This window comes from Pungitius pungitius, chromosome 10 (genome assembly GCF_949316345.1).
Source record: "Pungitius pungitius chromosome 10, fPunPun2.1, whole genome shotgun sequence".
NCBI classification, from domain to species: Eukaryota; Metazoa; Chordata; class Actinopteri; order Perciformes; family Gasterosteidae; genus Pungitius; species Pungitius pungitius.
The window spans coordinates 6,819,694-6,839,572 of NC_084909.1; the positions used below are offsets into that span (position 1 = coordinate 6,819,694).

General features: G+C 45.2%; 2 protein-coding genes across 6 annotated transcripts in view; one reads left to right on the forward strand and one right to left on the reverse strand.

Moving 5' to 3' along the window:
• LOC119228656 (electrogenic aspartate/glutamate antiporter SLC25A12, mitochondrial-like) lies at window positions 1-17,574 on the forward strand. 2 transcript variants are annotated; one of them, XM_037488480.2, is made up of 19 exons: window positions 1-19; window positions 1,675-1,755; window positions 2,176-2,229; window positions 3,948-4,090; window positions 4,448-4,563; window positions 5,253-5,392; window positions 6,807-6,953; window positions 7,420-7,558; window positions 8,461-8,554; window positions 9,121-9,205; window positions 10,477-10,558; window positions 11,651-11,809; window positions 12,874-12,926; window positions 13,144-13,224; window positions 14,889-15,029; window positions 16,157-16,295; window positions 16,534-16,692; window positions 16,845-16,935; window positions 17,015-17,574. In XM_037488480.2, the coding sequence occupies exons 2-19, from the start codon at window positions 1,744-1,746 to the stop codon at window positions 17,220-17,222; spliced, it is 2,043 nt and encodes a 680-aa protein (XP_037344377.2). In that variant the 5' UTR covers window positions 1-19; window positions 1,675-1,743; the 3' UTR covers window positions 17,223-17,574. The 2 variants fall into 2 exon arrangements, with proteins under 2 accessions (XP_037344377.2, XP_037344375.2); XM_037488478.2 differs by lacking the exon at window positions 1-19 and adding an exon at window positions 254-272.
• The window catches only part of dync1i2a (dynein, cytoplasmic 1, intermediate chain 2a), a 15,344-nt gene continuing 12,987 nt past the window's right edge, over window positions 17,523-19,879 (reverse strand). For all 4 annotated transcript variants that reach the window (XM_037488484.2, XM_037488483.2, XM_037488482.2 and 1 more), the window contains 4 exons: window positions 19,452-19,596; window positions 18,695-18,835; window positions 18,451-18,576; window positions 17,523-18,331 (listed from right to left, as the gene is read on the reverse strand). In XM_037488484.2, the coding sequence (XP_037344381.2) occupies window positions 18,218-18,331; window positions 18,451-18,576; window positions 18,695-18,835; window positions 19,452-19,596 (526 nt within the window). In that variant the 3' untranslated portion in view covers window positions 17,523-18,217. The remainder of the gene's footprint in view (window positions 18,332-18,450; window positions 18,577-18,694; window positions 18,836-19,451; window positions 19,597-19,879) is intronic.

A 19,879-nucleotide genomic window follows, 5' to 3' on the forward strand; every position in this document is an offset into this window, starting at 1 on the left:
CTCCTGAATACGCAGGAAGGTCAGTAAATGTCTGGAAATAGAGATTATTTTCGTTATCGATTAGTTTTAAACTTTAAAGCTAATGTGTTTTATTCCGAGTAACATTAGCTTAATCAACAAGCTAAGCTAGTTAGTAGTTTAGACCAGAAAAGAAGAGCCAAATGTGCACGTATTGCTGATATTTCTAGTTAATAAGTGACCTATACAAGTTGGAAAGCTACACTTAAGCCACATAAAACACTGGACTGAGAAATAGAAAAAAATCTATTTTGGTAAGTTATTTATTGTTTTCCTGGTAAATATTTCCAGGTAAATATTTTAGTTGCGTCATACAAATGTATAAAACTATATATATATAGTTTTGCACATTTTTATGACACACCTAATATATATTTTTTATACTATATATATTCAGTAATAAAGAGTTTATTTAAGTGGTTAGGTTAGAATACTGAAATTCCCTCTCTGGGCAGAAGTGGAATTATGAACATCCCTCTGAGGCGTGATGCTGCGCTACCATCCCTGCCTCAGCTACTCGGTCCTCCAGGTGCACCAATGAATGACATATAACGTTACCTCTACCACAGCACTGCAATATCCATTTTCTGGACGGCATCATGGCAACACAACAAAATATGTCTGCTTGATCTCTGAGCGTTATACTGCAGTTAGGACTTTTCTTTTCTCTGCTAAGGCGAGAAATGAGAAGATCCCACAATAGGCTTTGAATTTAACGTTGTAGTGTTGGACAGTTTTGGCCCAGTCACCCCTAGAGCAGATATTTTCAAAAACTCAAGAGTGTTTGTCTGAATTGGCTCGCATTGTGCCATGGATGTGTTATGCATGTAGGCAGCAGCTGTTAGGTGGTCATCTGGGTGCTGTTGTTGATTGTTGTATTGTTAGGAAGGAGTGTCTGAGAAAACCACAGGACAAAACACAATGAGATGACATATGCAATGTTGTGGCGTGAAATGTAAAAGCCAACATTTGTAAAACTATATTCACTCAACACCTGTTGCACATTTATTATTTGACATTATGATAGTGTAAATATCTAATTTCAGTCCTGGTTAATTTGGCAATACCACAGAAGTCAGTGCCAATGAATTGTGGGACTGATTATCAGTCAGATCAAATTACAATGCTGGCAATTTCAATCATCACCACTATAAGGAAACTTACTAAACATAGTCACACTGTTGCTAAAAAAAAATGTAAACCACGAATAGTATTAAAAACAAGATTTGAATTAATCAAAGTCTGACACATATTAAATTGAACTGCTATTAGAAATACTTTTGAGTTTCAAACTTTGCTGGCCTGACTCAATACGATGGAACATAATGATTTAATCAATACAAAATTAAAACCAAGTACCACTTTAAGGTAGGACGTGTTGTGGATATTATAAGATGTTATTGTATTATATATCCATAACATTTTATGGATTTTATATATATATGTCTATACTGAAAATAATTGCAGCCTTATTTCACCATGTGTTTTTTTCTGAAGCCACGTCACTCCTCCCGCATTTATTGAAGACCTATGCAGCGATCACTGCTGCTCTCTCCGTTGTCTGCACGTACAGCTCACCGTGTCCTCGCGTGGCCCGAGCAGACCGGAAACGCTGTAACACCCGTCTTCTGACCAGTCTCTCTCTCTCTCTTCCAGCCCTCGGTGGTCCTGTCCCGCCCGCTGCGTCCTCCTGCACAGCGCCGCTGCGCCATAGTTCTCTGCAGCATGGCGGTCAAGGTGACTCCGTCAATATTTCTTCTCTGATGTTACATTTTATGCGCAGTTCGGGGCAGCGTGTGTAAAGCTATGTTCTGTAATGCAGCCTGCTCCCCCCCCCCCCCCGCCCTTGTATTACCGCAGCGCATGTGCGCATCTCTGCCGGCCTCGCAGAGACGTATTTGCTCTGTTGCATTTATATATGAGAGACAATTAGTCCTTTTGGGGTTTTATTCACCGGGATTTTCATATGCATGGCGGTGTAGTTGCTTCTACATTCGTCTATGATTGATTGCTAAGAAAATCAAAGCTGAACATTGAGCGCATGAATTTGAGTTTAATTAACAGGTGGAAGACTGGCTTAGTATCATTAATTGTAGCCACCAGTGTGATAATCTGATTGCATTTTCTTTATGAAAAATTCCAACTCGTGGGCTGCAGGTGCAAGCGACAAAAAGAGCCGATCCCCATGGCTTGAAGACTATTTTTCTGAAGGTAAGAGTGTAACTCACACAACCGAAACACGTTGAGCTCTAATCTACATGGCAACAACACATGTAGACATATTCACAGTGTGTTACAAGTGCACTAACGTGTTGTGGTCTTGAGTTGTGTCTGTGTGGTGTCCATTGGGATAAATAGCTCAGTAAAGGTCACACAAATGCTTCGACTAATTTTGGATCTGCTTCAACAGAGAATCTCCCCCTTGCTTTTGCGTCACGTGTTGTCTGATCGTTGGCGTGTTGCTGCAGTTCTCGTCACACGTTTTCTGCCACATTTCAGAGAAGCAGGTCCCTGCCATTAGTGTCTCGACTTGTTTGCTACCACAGGTCTTGTTTGGAGTATAAAGTTGTTCTTGTAACAAGGACTCTGTTTGAGGTACAAGTTGCCCTATGATCCTCTTGACTCCACAACAAGAGGCCTGCTTGATTTGTAATGCATATTCAGGTGGAAGAGTTAATTGCTGGAAGCTTATTCTGACTGCCTGTATAATTTGATTAAGAACTACTTGAGGCCTACTGTGAGGGTAAATGGATACACAATCATGTGATGGAGTAATGTGGCAATAAATTGCTTGGAATTAATATTTTCACTTAATTCAGCGGAGTGCATTGAATTGTAACCGTGGAAACACTTGGCTTAAAGGACTCCTCCCGCACTCCTTCCCTGTTTATCTCATGCTCTCTCTATCTGAGCTTGGCTCAGACCCATGAGCGTGGCCTTTCTGCTGCCAGTTCATGTGGCGCTTGTGTTTCCAGAGCTATCTCTGTTCCGGCTCGAAACCCAAACCGGGCTCCATAAATGACCTTACGTCTTAAAGCCTGAATGAGGTCTCATGTTAAGCTCAGCTCTGTGATGTGCGTTGCATGTTGTCCAACCGAGTCGCAACGCAACGCTTGCGAGGCAATCGTTATCGATTCAGTTATTGTCACTGCATGTTTTCATTGATGATGATCAAATTTTGTTTGGTTGTTATGACAACTTGACTGTTTATTAGATGGTGTCCCCTTTAAGACAGGAGCTACAGTCTCTCAAACCAGACTCTGATGCCTCAAATGCTCCTCTGCAGCAAAGCAAATTTTGCTCAGCAGCTCCAAGATTTTAAAGTGTGTTCTGGAAAGGATACTTTCCTGACTAAATAAAGGTTAAAGCCCAGTTACATATGTTCCCCTATCACGTGATCACCTCGTCGATTACAGGACAGTGTATGGCACAACACGCACCATCTAAATGCCGTGTGCCATTTTTCGTGTGAATCTCCATCTGCCAATGGGATGGATGGTCGTATTGAGTGCAGGGGGACGTATCTCTGCCCTTCATTACGTTAAATGATCACAATGATCTGAAAAGCGACGGATAGTTTTCAATGCATTTGTCATGGTGGGAAGCGGTAGACTAGAGCATTGTATGCATTTAGAATACTGTGTAGTGCCAGTAAACTGAGACCCTCATGTGTTATAAAAAACTGTACACAAACACCTTCAAAGTCACAAAGAAAAGGGATACCATTTAAGAGACCTGCATTAAAAAATAAGAAAACGCCTTGTTGATTTATTACATAATGGATGTTTTTTGTCGCTCTCAGTACACTTCTTCCAGTTTTCCTTCTATTTGCACAAAATGGAAATCTTACCCTGTGGATGGATTTCTAATCTAAAGCCAAATATTAGACATCCACGTTGTTTACGGCTCTTTCCCCGTCTGGTCTGCAGTATGCCAGTGCGGTGGAGGATGGAGAGCAATACATGACCCCAAGAGACTTTGTACAGAGTTACCTGGGTCTGCATGCGCAGCCGGAGCACAATCCCCAAACGGTGGAGCTCATCGCCGGGGTGGCTGACACCACTAAAGATGGGTGAGTGCCCGCAGAGACGCAAGGGAAGTTGCATTGCTGTGGAAACCCTCTGTTGATGCAGAAATATTTGAACACATGATGTCTGCATTTTGAATTTTCAGGCTGCAGGTTTCCTCCCACTTTCATCTCCCAGTGTCAGCTTTAATGAATTGTTTTGGTTTAAAGAAGTCTCTTTGTACAGCGACTGTTGTATTTATTTTATTCATAAACAACAAGATGTTTTTCATCATCTTTGTCAGTCCTTATTTTAATCACTGCAAATGTTTTTTGGGGGGGTTTTTTCCAGTGATTTTTGGGGGGAAATTGTGTAAAAAGATACTGTGTTCAGATAGCACTCTTTGTGTCTTATCCAAACAGACTGATCTCTTTCCAGGAGTTTCTGGCCTTTGAATCAGTTCTCTGTGCCCCGGATGCCCTCTTCATAGTTGCCTTTCAGTTGTTTGACAAGACCGGCACAGGAGACATCTCATTTGGTATGTACTTACTAAATAGGACACACTGGTGTGGGGTTGTCACGCTTAACTACAGAGAACTAAGCAACTTGTTGTTATACACCCAGTCTCATTTCTTCTCCATTATGATGAAAATATTACTGTAGCTGTTAAAATCATGTTTTTTGTGGTAGTTTAAATTAATAAGTATTAGAAAATAGTGATGACGGCAAAGTCCCAAATTGTACTATTGAATGCCATGCAAGTGCTTTTCTTACTAAAGCACTTTGTTGCCAATAGATGTAGCAACAGCATGTATTACATATGGCAGCTAGTCTCAATGCAGTGCCAGATAGCAGGCGAGCTTTTGGGAACATCACATAATAACCAACTCCATCTAACAAGCACATAAATGAATTCAGCATGTCATAAACCACCAGATACCGAGTCTCACAAAGAAGCTGCTGCTATACCCTGTCTGTGCAATGGGCTTCCATAGATGCGCCTGAAAATTGAGGGCAGTGCTTATGCAGACAATTTCCTGGATGGACTCAAAAACCCTCAAAATGTAAAAGGAGCGAGCCTGTCAAGCAGCCCATTCAGCTTAGCAGCCCAAATGGAGTCTTTCCTCCGCTTGGACGAGGTTCTCTACCAATGTAATGAGGATGTGAGATGGATGCTTTTCCCTCCGTCTCCTGTTATTGCTCAGCGTCGTCTCCCTTTTTTTTCAGAGAATGTACGTGACATCTTCAGCCAGACCACAGTGCATCACCACATTCCCTTCAACTGGGACTGTGAGTTCATCAGGCTGCACTTCGGCCATGAAAGAAGGAAGAATCTCAGTTACACAGAGTTCACCCAGTTTCTGCAGGTAAATATTTGCATTTTGGACACAGAGATAAAATAAACCATAGTGGCCAAACCACTGGATGAAGGTAAGGATTGGCAGGACATTTTTGGTTTCGCTTTATTTGCTTATAAATCAAGCCAGTCAGTACGTTGTGAATTCATTGACTTCAGCAGCAGCTCGCGAGAGGAGCTGAATGAACAGAACATGAATGAACACCTACTGTTTTTTTCAGTTCTTTTCAGAAAGAAACTAAAAAAATAAATAATGGTGTGACATTTTGATGTGGTACAAATGGAAATTACATAACGAGCATCTCGTATATGATATCTCAAGATGAAAGAATTGTCTCGTGAAATTGCATCTCAAGTTTTTTTTTCTTTTTTCCTCCTCTGCTGCTTTGGTGGTTTGCGGTAGCCCAGTCTGCAGACAGGACCCTTACGGTTGTTATTTCTGCGTCATTAGTTGTTTGCCTGTATCTCCCTGGGACCCCATGTGCTGTGGAACCAGCAGCAGGAGCAGTTGGGTCAGAGGGGAACCCGGTTTGGAGACCAAGCCTGTGGTCTCGGGCAGAAGCCGGGTGGTCCGGGAGCGCTAGGCAGGCTGCGCTGCAGTGTGGGATCCCTCAGAGCACTTTGTGGTTTATCAAACTTGACTGAGGCTTCCCTCCGCTGCACCAAAGACTCCTCTGTGCGCAGGATTTAAATTACATCAGTAATTATTATCGTCTTGTTTTTCTATCACGTCCAAGCAAATTTAAGTTCTGGTTTTACTTTATATCTATTACTGAAAATCATAAACAGTGTATATAGAAGATGTGTAGGTTTTTATTTGGTTTATAGAGTCTTGGCTTCCACCTTGTGGTTGTTGCAGACTTTGGCAGATTTAAAAGTACCATCAGGAGTTTTCCACGATATGATTAGCAAACATTGTGAGGTATAAGCTCCAGCAACAATCCACCGATTAAGCTATAAGAGCCACGGTGTAAAATGAAGTAGCATTGATTATTGCACAGACGTTGCTCTGTGATCCTGTGGTTGTTTGAAATGAGCTCTGACGGTGGACTTGGTGGAAACCCCTGAAACCCCATCTGATTGCCTTGTTGTCACATTGAATCACCTTCCTGCGGACACACCTGCCGGGCCGCCTCCCAAACCACGAGGCCCGACGCCGGGATCAGACTTCTCGGGACATGGTTTCCATTAGTCTCCAGAGAGACGCTGGTGGTGGTGATTACAAAAGCCACTGTCTGACAACGTGACATCTGAGGACTCTCACATCCGTCCAGCTCTGACACTATTACACTTTCATTCTCTTGTGATGTGATGCTCCTCATCATAGGAGCACGTTCTTTGCCTCTTTTGTCAGCTAACAGCTTGACCCCCTGCCCCCCCCCCCCCTCTCTTTGTGTGTCTGTGTGTGTCTGTGTATGCTGCAGGAGCTGCAGTTGGAACATGCCCGCCAGGCCTTTGCACAAAAGGACAACAGCAAAAGTGGCACCATCACTGCCTTGGACTTCAGCGACATCATGGCCACCATCAGACACCACATGCTGACTTCGTTTGTAGAAGAGAACCTAGTTTCTGTAAGTTTAACTACAGTTGGAATACATTAAAAGTAGCCGGAACCAAAACTTTTATTGTTGAGAACTTTATAGAAAGTGCATTGTTTGCATTTACTGTTTTCTGTACATTTTGGTTTTAATTGCTCTCACAACATTGTTTTTTGGACATGTGAAGGCAGCTGGATCCACTAAATTAAAGCCGCCATGGCCGTACCTGCTCAGCAGCAGACAGACAGACACTCCCCTGAGAACATAGCGGTTAACAGCTACAGGGGAGTTGGTGGAGATCAAACTCAGACCTTAAAGTAGTCTATATATAAGGCCTTCAGTCATCAGGTGTCCAGAAACACAACTCCAAATGAATGAAACGACAATGTCGCTCTATAACGGTGTGATGTGTGAATGAATAACTGTTTGCAAAATACAAACTATATAATATTATAAGATTGCCCATTGAGAAGCAATAGCAGACGGCATCTTTCTCCAGGCTGCGGGAGGCAGCACCTCCCACATGGTGAGCTTCTCCTACTTCAACGCCTTCAACGCCCTCCTCAACAACATGGAGTTGATCCGCAAGATATACAGCACCCTCGCCGGCACTCACAAAGACACGCTCGTTACCAAAGGTACAGCTTGCACACTTCCCCTCCATCACTGAAATGAGCCATGTGTCATGTGTGATATGAAGTGTCGCTGTGCGATGATGTCTCGACTTTCTTGACAGAACGGTGTGAAAGAGCACACAGGGATCATTTACTGTAGCACTAAATCACAAAGGTAAATGAACATTTTTAATGTAGATGTAGCCTATTGCTCTTCTGCCTTCTGCCCTTGATTTTCCTCCGATTGAATGTAACGCACTTTTCACGTGACATCCGTCGGCCACGGAGAAAGTGCATCATTTGACTCCTGGAGATCAGAGAAGCCGTCTTGTAACCAGCGGTTAGGAAAAGTAGGGAAGTGAATAACTAACTCGTTTCCCTCCTTTAACTGCTACCATTAGCAAGACCACCTGATGATAATGGAGCTTCCCAGCGGGGGCAACAGTGAAGAACTGAACATGTAGCACTTAGAAAAGAGTGACCCGAAGGTGCTGCTGAGAGAACGTGTGCTCAGTCACTGAACCCCAGGCTCACACAAAGAAGTGAGATCGTGGTTCGGAATATTTCTCGGTAACATACTTCATTGTCGTGTTTAGCAGCAAGCAACCCCCCCCAAAACCCCCGTCCGTGTAGGTCGTCTGATTGTTGCACGCAGCGTGCTCCTGTTGCTGGGGCTCTCCAGCAGTCATATCTCATTGTTTGGGAAGCCACCTATTCTGCCATTTAGGGGTTTCCGAATAACCCTCAAATAAGGAACAGTATTTTTAAATACTATTTTGTAGGCGGCTGTATTATTTTATTATTTAACTCTTTGTAAGTCGCTTTGGATAAAAGCGTCAGATGAATAACATGTAATGTAACGCAATGTAACTCGCCATCCTTCTGTTTGCATCCATTCATTTCTTCCTGCCTTTGTTTTGTCGTAGAGGAGTTTGTTCATGCTGCAAACAAGTTTGGTCAAATCACTCCCATGGAGATAGACATCCTCTACCAGCTTGTTGGTCTTCACTCGCACTCGGGGTAAGGCTGCCATATTTGTGTATATCAATAGCGACAAGGTGTTTTTAAGAACGAGACCTTTTGTGTTCGAGGGATTGTCACTAAATATTTGTGAATCTTTTTGGACATTTTTCATATATTCGTGATGGGGACAGTTTTCAAGTCTTTAAATTAACGACATAGCAAAATCGACACACAACTTGAATTTATGATGATCTTTTCCACTTTTTTTCTCTTTGCTCTTCCTTATATTCAAAATATTTATACAAAACCTTGTTTTCGTATTGTATTCCACCACCTTGATTGGAACAAATATGTTGCAGGTATGTTTTATTGGTCGTAAAGATAAAGTTATTGCTCATTCAGTGGCTGATTTACGGGAATGTTTGCGTCTCGAACATTTAGTCACACATTCAGCCATGGGCTCCCATCCAGCTTTGTTTGCCTGTTGTTTTAATCAGCTTAAATTAAAAGTCGCTGTAACCAGTTATATGCCAGTAAAAGGTCTGTGGAAAGTCTTGCATCACTGGCAGCTCGCTGCTTTTTCCATGCCTAACTCCATCCCTCCCCTGCTGACACGTGTGAAGGCGGCTGAGCCATGCAGACATTGAGAGGATAGCCCCGCTGGAGGAAGAAGCCGTGCCGTACCACCTAGCAGAGACCCAGAGACAGGTAGCCTGATTGACTCCTCTAATTCCCCCTCACATCCTCCTGGCTTTTATCAAAGCCTTTTTCCCCTTCTTACTCTGCTTCCTTCTTAGAAAGGAGCTAAGAAGGGAGAACGCTCGCTCGCTGAATTAGCAGAGTGCCCATGTTTTTTCTTCCCTTGTGAAGTGCATTACTTTAACTCCCAGATAAAAGTACACCAATTATAGTTATAGAAGAGGAATGGATTGTCGCGTCGCACCTCCCCATGAAAGGCTCTTCCCACCTTTTATTCTGTATAGCCGCACATACACATGAGCTGCAATCACACATCTGAGAAGCTAATAAGAGGCTATTATCAGCGTGGAGCTTGAGGAGCTTTAGCAGCCTTTAGAAGAGTCTGCTAATGGCAGGAGAGGAGTGGGAGTCAAGGTGGATTTGGGAGGACAAAGTAGTTCCTGCCTGCACCGGATAACGCAGCTCTGTATCAGGCTGTGGTCAGAGCTTTCAGGCCACTCACGCTCCTGGGACCCACACTCAGAGGTCTGGAATTTGATTCCTTTGGGGGGGAAGCTGCAATTCTCAGGCCTTCCCTTCAGTGGAAGTAGGCTAATTGTTTAAACCCTTTGATCAAGACCTCGATCTTGTTAGCATGCAACCCTTGGTGGAAGCATCTGGGCCGAGGAAAAGCCTGATCTGCTCTACTCCTTTCACATCTGGTCTGGGAGAAGTTACTCACCGGCTCAACCTGCACTGCTGTGCACACCCACACACACACACACACACACACACACACACACACACACACACAAACATGGTCTCACTCAAACTGTGTAATATTCATGTAGATACTTATCTGTACATGGAAAAGGCTTGTAGGGCTAATCTGTTCCCCTGCACTACAGAGAAAACAAAAGGGGCTCCGCTTTCAACATCAAAAACCAATCAGAGATCAAGTAGATAAGAGAGGAATTGTACTTTGTTGTAAAAATAAAAGAAAACCTCTAGCTTTCCGCCTCCCACATGTGCCATGTGTGGAGGTTCAAACAGTCATTTACTGTATCAGAGCTGGTCTTTCTGTGACATTTAATACTAGCGGATGAAGAATTAGGCCGTATAGGAAATGTCCGCATTCCATCGCCTTCCTCCGTTGTTGAGTGCTCCATTGCAATTTCTCTCCACAAATGTATCCGGTTCGCTGCGGTTTAATAGCGAGCCGATTCATGGTCAGTGCCCCGGTCCCCGACCCGTCTTTCTCCAGATTCATTTGACCACCGGTGTCTTTTTCTCCCACACAGCGACCTCACGAAACGTCTCGGCCAGCCTGGCTCCAGGCGGCGGAGTCGGCCTACCGGTTCGCCCTGGGCTCAATCGCTGGAGGTGAGTGACATGTCTGCGGCGGAGACCGCCCCCCCCCCGGCCCGCCCGAGGGGTAACCTAAGTCGCACAGACTGGCCCCCGGGGCCGCTCATTGTGCTGCATGGGAGAAGGGGTTCGCGATGTGCCTCCAGCGGCTCCAGGCTGTCGTTGGGGGGGGCCGCAGCTTTTGGAATGAGACAAATCTTCCGTAACTGCACTCCCTGGAATTCTCCATCTAATTACACTGGAAGGCACTGATACAAGGAAGTCTGACATAACCGCACCTCAGATAGGGACACACTCTCTGACCCCGTTTTTGTGTGTGTGTGTGTGTGTGTGTGTGTGTGTGTGTGTGTGTGTGTGTGTGTGTGCGCGCTTTGCCCAAACACGCTGTCCCTCATTCACCAGTGATCAATTCAGGCAGGGTCACACAGAGACGTATGTCACGAGGCTGCCGGTAATGAGCTGTTTCTCGCCGTGCCTTTGTGCTGACTGAGCTGTTTGCGTGTTTTTTAAGAAGAGTCATTACTGCAGCCTTTGATGTCAGACAAGACACGGCGAGTAAAGCTGAGAGCAGCAGAGTTTGGGGCCTCTCGCTGCCACCGCAAATAGTTTACCAGACTTCCCACTCTGAGCAGTGTGTTTACGGTTTATACACAAACACACTTCTATTTATTTCTCCGTCACCAGTAAACGCCTCCTCCTCCCCGAATACATCTGTAGAATTATTATTGTACAACCCTTTTGTGTAAGAAATAATATATATTCATTGATCAACTGAAAAGGCATTTATTAATTGATGAGTTCACTTGATTCCAGCAGGAAGGCCAAATGCCAAACTGTAGGAATCGGTTGCTTTTCTTCGCGTCGCGTATGAAGTAAATTGCTCATCTTGGTCCGTACGAAGCGAGGAGTTTAAAGAAGCCACCTGGGAAAACATAACGAGCATTGCTAAACTCTTTTCTGAAAGAAAACGATTTTTAGTTGTGGCGCTAATATTTACAGTTGTACGGCTGAGGAAAGCCGTACGAGGTGATGCATTTCTAGTGGCATAATCTGTACCAGGTTTGTGAGATGGATCTTTAACCAGAGGCCGCTGTGTGTTCTCCATAGCGACCGGAGCCACCGCCGTGTACCCCATCGACCTGGTGAAGACGCGCATGCAGAACCAACGCTCCACGGGCTCCTTCGTAGGAGAACTCATGTACAAGAACAGCTTCGACTGTGCCAAGAAAGTGTTCCGCTACGAGGGCTTCTTCGGCTTTTACAGAGGTAACCCTTTGCAGATTTCTGTCGTGCGTAAAAAAAAAAGAGAGGGGGAAATCTGTGCGCAGGCCCGACATGTGGCTCCCGTGCAAAACGGACCATCTGATGGGAAAGCGTCGGGGGGGGGGGTTTGTCGGCGCGCTAATATCAGCAGCATGCTTCGCTAATTGACACCAGAAACCTTTGCCCTCCCCGTTCAGCAGTGAATAAAGCAACACCCAGGGGTCGCGTTTTCATTATCTCGATACCTGGGAGAGCTCCCAGAGGAGAGCGGCCAGCAGGATAGCATGTAGTAGCCGTGTCCGATCTGCCCCCGGCCCCCCGGGTGTGCGATAATAGTGCTGATGGCTCGTGATATACAACACTTCTACCCCGGGTGCGGGGGGGGGGGCGCTCATATGAGGGAAGTCAAGACGGCCATCTACTGCTACCTCCACCGCTGCGGCTCTTTGTCGCTCTGATCCGCTCCCCCCCTGCCTTCCGCCCCTTCTCCCCTCCCGCGCATGATGAGAAGGGCGCACTGAGTCAGAGACAGACACGCTCGGGCTGTTTGCTGGCTGCATACCAGCAGCAGTCACTCAGCAGCTCCTTCAGAAGTTCATCTGGCCTGATGAAGGACAGACGGCGAAACAGTATGGCGGCTATCGCCACCGTAGCGCCCCCCCCCCCCCGTCCCCGTTCCCCGTTCCCCGTCTCCCCCGATCTTGTCCGTGACCACACAGCTCTCTCTGTTCCCGGCCGTCATTTCGGGATCAGGCCTCAACAGTGCTGATCCCATGCGCACCAGCAGTGTCATATTTTTGGGGTCTTTTTGTTCAGCGTCAATGGGACCTTTGTGTTGTGTGCGCATCAGATGTATCGGGCCACATCTGTAAATATTTATGGGTTTGTTTTAGGGAACCCCCCCGCAGCTCACATTTGTTCTAGCTGTCAGTAGACGTATCCATTCGAGGAAGAAAAAAAGAAACCAAAAAAAAAAAATCTAAATAAAACCTGCATTCATTTGGAGCGAGGCTTTGTCTGTCTCTCAGCCAGGTATTCTAATGGTGTCTATGAATAATATTTTGCAGGTCTGCTCCCGCAGCTCATCGGCGTTGCCCCGGAGAAAGCCATCAAACTCACGGCAAGTCATCCCCCCCCGCGTGGCTCAGTGTTCAAGAAGTTGCTTCAAACGACTCACTGGGAATGAAAAACATGCTTAGAGTGAAGCACACTCTGTGCAACCAAGATGTGACTGCAACCCACGAGTTAACGTTAACGCCGCGCCATCAGGACCGGGATTGTGTTTCATCGGCCTTTTCATTGCGGATGTCTTCTTCTCTCCTTTTTTTTTTCCTCAGATGAATGATTTTATCAGGGACAAGTTCACCACAGAAGATAATACCATCGCTCTGCCTGCAGAGATTCTCGCTGGAGGATGTGTAAGCTTTACATTAGTGACGTTTTTTAATTTTTTTAATTTGATTCTGCAGATCAACTCAAAGGTTAAGGAACACCTAGAAGGCGAACTAAATATGCATCATTTTAAATAGTTAATGTTCCTAAGTATTGTTTATTTCAATGCTAAAACTAAAAAAGTAATTCTTACATCTTGGATAGTGTATATCCAATTTGCTGACTATAAGAGATTGAAGTGGAATTTTCGTATCGATGATGGATCTTTATAAAAACATACCAGGCTTGCATTGTAGACAAGGGCACATTTAACCAGATTAGTTAATGGAATTTATAAAAAAAATGTCTAAAAGTTCCACTAGTTATCGCTTCTTCATCCAGTTTGTGTGACAATGACATGTGTCAGATATTCAGTTTAACATCCTACATGAATACAGAAGTTAACCATTATCCCTGAATGATCTGAATTTGGGCTTTTTTTCTTTTAAAATCTGGGCCACATTGAAATGTAATATCATTTTACGTGGATCACTAGATTAAAGATGTAATTCCTTCAGTGAGTGGAACAGGCCGGCCTCGCAGCAGAGCCCGCAGGTTGCTCGCAGAGGAGCGGGGTCCGCGGGGTCGCGACCCCTGTCAGGGTGTAATTGTAGGAAGAGGCCCTGGAGGTTCCTGGATGAAGCTGGCTTTAGCTCAGTGTGATTGAGTTTGACAGCGCAGTGCATACCTGAGGTGTGGTCACAGTGCTGGACAACAAGAATACACAATGTCTGCTCAGGATACGTCTGTGGAATAGATGTATGTCAATTATAACATATATATATATATATATAAATAATGGGCATGCGGTCCATTTCTGTACATGGGACAACATTCCTGTTTTATTTAAAAAAGTTAAGTTCTAGTTACTCTGAGGCCTTCTTAGATCATTGCTTCAATCAGAGAAGAGAAGGGAAGAAGATAAAAGAGATGGCAGCAATGCATCAATCTTCAGAGCAGCGGATATCCCCCCCCCCCCCCCCCCCCTCCTCTTTGAAAATGACTGAATGTGCCAGAGCTTTTTTTAGAGCTTAGCTCGGATGTTTACAGATAAGACCCCTGCCCTGAATGTCACCGGCAGCCATCCTGGGGCCTGATTAGATTTGGGGAGTGTGATAAATGTGCCCGAGTCAGAGGGTGTCACGCCTTCAGGGCACTGCTTGCCCGGACTCCGAGCCGCCTGGGTGATTCAGTGCTCCCTCTCCCCCCCCTGGGAATACGTCTGAATTGGGGAAGTGTGCGGGGCGAGGCCAGGCTGGGCCGCTCACCCCGCCAAAGGAGGTGCCTCAGGGGGAGGAGAGGGGGCAGAGGGCCTGTGCCAGGGTCAGAGCCTCCCGACCACGAGCGGGCCTTCTCCTCACCCTGTGCCTGCTCTGCTCTGACCCCGGTTGTTCCTCTATCAATGCCTGCTCTTTCCTCCCCCTGTCAAGGCCACTCTCTTACGATATGAAATCCGATCGGGGCAAAAAGTGCCTTTTGTGCCGAAGTTTTGCTGAGATAATTCAAAAAACTCCCGCTAGGAAGAAGTGCTTACGCATCATTTCATTTCACCCAAAGTTCACCCCTCGGATGCGCAAGCCGATTCGATCCTAAAAAGCCCAGCACGTTTGAATATAAACTACTGTTTCTTTTTCCCTGTTGCGTCCTACAGGCTGGAGCTTCCCAGGTGATCTTCACCAATCCTCTGGAGATAGTTAAGATCCGTCTGCAGGTGGCCGGAGAGATCACCACAGGCCCCAGGGTCAAAGCCCTGAGTGTTGTGAGAGAGCTGGGCTTTTTTGGCCTCTACAAGGTAGGTCAGCACCTCTGCAGCACCGCATCGTCTGCAGCATCAACCTCCTTTACGTGTCGTACAAGGGCAGTGAAAGGTCTTATGTTCCTGAGAGACAATGCCGAAGACACAGGGGGCTCAGTTGTTGTTCACTTTAGTGTTTATAGACCCAATGGAAGACATTTTCAGACATAATTCTACCGATAATTAAAGGTGGAAAATGCACAAGTTTTAGTTAAAACAAAGGGGACATTTTCCACCTTTTTGTTTTGTTGTCAAAAGTGAAGTTACTGGTATGTTATTCGAAATTATTTTTATTGGGCTATTATTAATGATGCATATAAAAAGAATGTTGTTGCAAGACAAGCTACTTTTAGCTATATTAGTGAATGCTCTTATTTTTAAGAATGTATTTAAGTTTTTAAGAAAATAACGTTTTTTGCATGAAGAATCCTAATCCGTGAAATAACAAATCATTACAGTAGCTGTCAAATCCAGTAAATAAAGTTAAGTAAATAACACTGTAGCACTACTCAATAACATAGAAAGATAAACATGTAAAATTCACTACTTTACTTTACATTCTACACTACGTGTAATGATTTTTCCTGTAATGATACACAGATGAAATACTACTGTATTTAAACAAACATCCGTGTGTGTATGCAGACATAATGGAGGTCAGGATCACACATTTGAAGATCAAACGTCCCTTTTGCTCACTGTTTGCACTTTTCTAAAACAGCGTTTGAACATACAAACTGTGGCCAACAACCAACAGCAAATTAGTGAGGGATTATGCTCTGCTACTGCTGCTTCTCCAGATCCTTGTGGCTTTACCAGTCATGTGCTCATACTCCATATTTTAATGAGTAGCAGACAGTGGCTTCTGAGGGAAAAAAAAGAAAAACAGACTTCCTCTTGGCAGGATGACCGAGCACACCAAGTCCATAGCAAGGGTCTGTGTGTGTGTGTGTGTGTGTGTGTCTGTGTGATGGATCTCTCTCTGGAGGCCTTGTGCTGCAGCTCTACCTGGGGGGCTCTTTGGCTCCATCATCTCACCAAAGCCCCCCCCCCCCGCGTAGGTAGAATAAGACGGCCCCCTCAGACCACTTAATCCTCAAGATGTATCTTTTTCTTCCTGTTAGGGAGCCAAAGCGTGCTTCCTGCGTGACATCCCCTTCTCCGCCATCTACTTTCCTGTTTATGCCCACACTAAGGAAAAATTGGCAGATGAGGACGGAAGGCTCGGGGCGTTTCAGCTGCTCACTGCTGGAGCTATTGCAGGTATAAAAAAAAAAAGCGAAAACATCTGCAAAGCTCAGAGTCTTTGGACATTGGGGATTAACTCATATTTTGTGCAACATTTTCTGCTCCCAAGACGTGCAGTTCGTTTTCCTCCCATTCGACGACCTACTGCATGTATACATGCCTTGGTTTTAGCACTATATAAAGTACGCTGCATAATGCTGCAGCAGGCATGCCAGGATGTGACACCCATGTCCGTTGTGAAACACCTCCCAAGGCGTGCCGGCGGCTTCGCTGGTGACCCCCGCGGATGTCATCAAGACCAGGCTGCAGGTGGCGGCCCGGGCAGGCCAGACGACATACAGCGGAGTCATCGACTGCTTCGGGAAGATCCTCAAGGAGGAAGGTTTCCGGGCATTTTGGAAGGGAGCAGGAGGTGAATGCGTACACACACACACACACACACGATCCACAGTCCTATAAGTGGTTCCATGGCTTGGAAATGAGGCTCGCTGTGGCGGATTGTCTAAAAGCCACCGCGAGGATATTGAATCCCACATTGTAATTTTCAATTGCATCTTTCATTAGCTCGCGTCCTCAGATCTTCACCGCAGTTCGGTGTGACCCTGGTGACCTACGAACTGTTGCAGCGATGGTTGTACGTGGACTTCGGAGGACAGTAAGTACTTTCTTGCAGAAGTACTTACCCAAGACCAGTTACGATCTGTGCCTCGGGGTAACCCAGCTTCTCTCCTCAGTCGTCCCGCCGGCTCGGAGCCCGCTTCCAAACCGAGGGTCGAGGACCGTCCCTCTGTGACTCCTGACCATGTGGGCGGCTACCATCTGGCCGCCGCAACCTTTGCTGGCGTGGAGAGAAAGTTTGGTCTGCACCTGCCCAAGTTCAAACCTTCTGGAGAGGCGACAACCAAGCCGGTGGAGACCAAAATGGAGGCACAGGCTCCATAGAGTAATGCTCCTGCTGTCTTCATGTCTCCAAGATGGTTTTATTTTGATACACTCAATTTAAGGGAGTTGTCTTACTTTGAATGCAGCATGAGTGTGGATTTATTGCGTAGCTTGCACAACTTTATTGTACATATTGTACTCCTCTACAGAGGGACATTATGGCATGGCGAAGGATTGTAACTGCACTTCCTGGTGTGAAATAGCTTTGCTGTGCATGTGTCGAGTTAAAGTAAGAGACACAAGAATGTACATATGTTTTCAAAAGTGTTTATTTTGAAATCATGACCAGAAACTCAGAAAATAATTTAAATGTATTTATTGTATTTTATTGAAATAAATCATTCAAACTGTGTGTTTCTAAATCGAGATTCTTCAGGAATCTCCGAACAATCTCTGTTCAGATCGTGTTAACATACATGACTGAGCAGTTACAGCATACATGATCATCTTAGGCATTGAGGAAATTTCCCCTCCAGTCTAACCAGCCGCACTGATTAGGTGAAAACTGGTACAGTGTAGATTGATATAGAAAGTAGAAAGACATCCTCTTTTTGGACTTTTTACAGACAAGTGAATATTCGGGTTATCGGGTAAGAAAGGGAGATGACAACATGATTCTAAAGTCATAAGTATTAAGTACTCTTTTAATTATTTGGATTCAGGAACTGAAAATTAAAGCCCATGCTAACATGCCCTAAAATGAACATTTTGCAATCAAAATTAAAAGGTTAAGGCATCAGTTGCAAAAAAAGGCCGTGTTGTGTTAGTGTCAGTGGTCGATGGCTCCGTCGCTCGAGTTAATCCAAGGAAGACTTCTGACGGTCCAGCTAACTGAAAAGAAAGATTTCTCTAATAAATCAAAAAAAGGTCCATAATTCTTTACAATCAAACAGTAATCGCCCCGCCGCAGTCATCTTTTCCTTCCCCCAGAAACAGGGCCGATATCCACCAGCGCGCCACTGGTCCCTCAAAACCTCGCGTCCGTGGCGAGTGGATCAGGCAGCCAGGCGCTGAGCTGCCAGCTCCTCTGCATCGTCTCTGCTCTCGTTGATCTCTGCCAGCGTGCGAACAAAACGGGTCCACTCGTCGTTTCGGGGAACCGCAGTTTGCTATGAAGGGGGGAGGGGGTGGGGGGGGGGATGCACAATAGAGATCAGGCTGAATCACGTCCGCCACGACGTGCACAGAGGATTGTGTGAATAAAAGGGACTCGAGAGAAACCGCTCACCTCTCCAACATCATAGACGAGAACCCGCCCATCAGAGTCTCCCACGGCGATTTCCCTGCCGGAATGAGCCCATCTGACCCTGTTGAGAGCCGGGTTACCGTCCACGGTGACGCTGGCGGTGGGGACCTAAAACAACAACAACATTGTAAAACTCCGATGAGAAGGGTGGAAACATGGAGCGCGGCCCCCTTCTCAGTCTGAGATGTAGGTGACCGCCTGTGCCTGTGTGTTGGTGTTGGAATACCTCGGTGTCGTTGTTGAGGTTCCACAGGTCCAGGTGACCCACTCCGTCCACGCACGCAAACAGAGCGGGGTGAGTCGGAGACCACATGACGTCGTACACGTAATCAGAGTTATCTTCAAATGAGTAGAGAGGCTTGTTGTTCTGGAAACATAAAAACAAACTAGATTTTAGAGGTTTAGATTTTTGATGGATGGGAGTCGGTCTATGATTCACTGTATAGAACTTTATCCCCATGAGATATACAGATATGATCAAATATACTATGGAATCTAATCTAAATGTTATGTTTTCTTGTTACACAGCTACACTATATATTCATTGTTAATAATAATAATAATAATAAGGGATGAGTTCAGATCAAAGCTGATGTCGTTTTTCATTCAGTAGAACATGCTACATTGGTGCAAACGTGTTAACTAACATGCTTTGGTTAACATGCTTCGGTTATACAGCATGCTACTGTTACAGGCTAATCCCAATTCTGACCCTATAATTGTATTTTCATTCCCTTGGGGACCATTGTAACTAATTATTATTATTGCATTATTAAACCATGATATTTGTATTTGTGAGAATGTGACACTTTGGACTTTTGTGTTCCACACTGGATGCATTTAACCTTTAATCTAGTGCCACCATGAGGTCAAATCTTTTGTATCCGCTGTGGTTTGTGTCGAATGCAATTTGCATTGGTAACTAAGGTGGTAAACGTAAGCATTCGCCGTGTCAAACGAGGGTTTGTAGATGTGCTCTCAACCTTGGTGCTCCACAGCTTCACAGTCCAGTCGAAGGAGGAGGTGACAAACAGGTGGGAGAAGTCCAGAGGCCCTGCAGCTGTGTGGCAGTTGATCCCTGTGATGGGCCCTTGGTGGCCCTCAAACATCTCACTGATGCCTGCTTTGCTGCGGAGAACACAGAAGAAGAAGAAGAAGTTAAGAGCAAGTGCAAACGTACTAAGCAATTCAAGAGAGCAGGAAGAATTGAATCTCCCGAAAGCAGCAGATGTTGTGTCGCGACGTTCATTTTTAATGATACATCTCTGTACTTTGCATGAAGGGAACCAACAAATAAAATCTAAACAACCAACACTGGCATTCTTAAATCATTTGGCCGTTCTATTGGACACAACAACAGGCGCAGACGAACATCTGATGGACGTATTTACAATAATCATTTACTTCTATC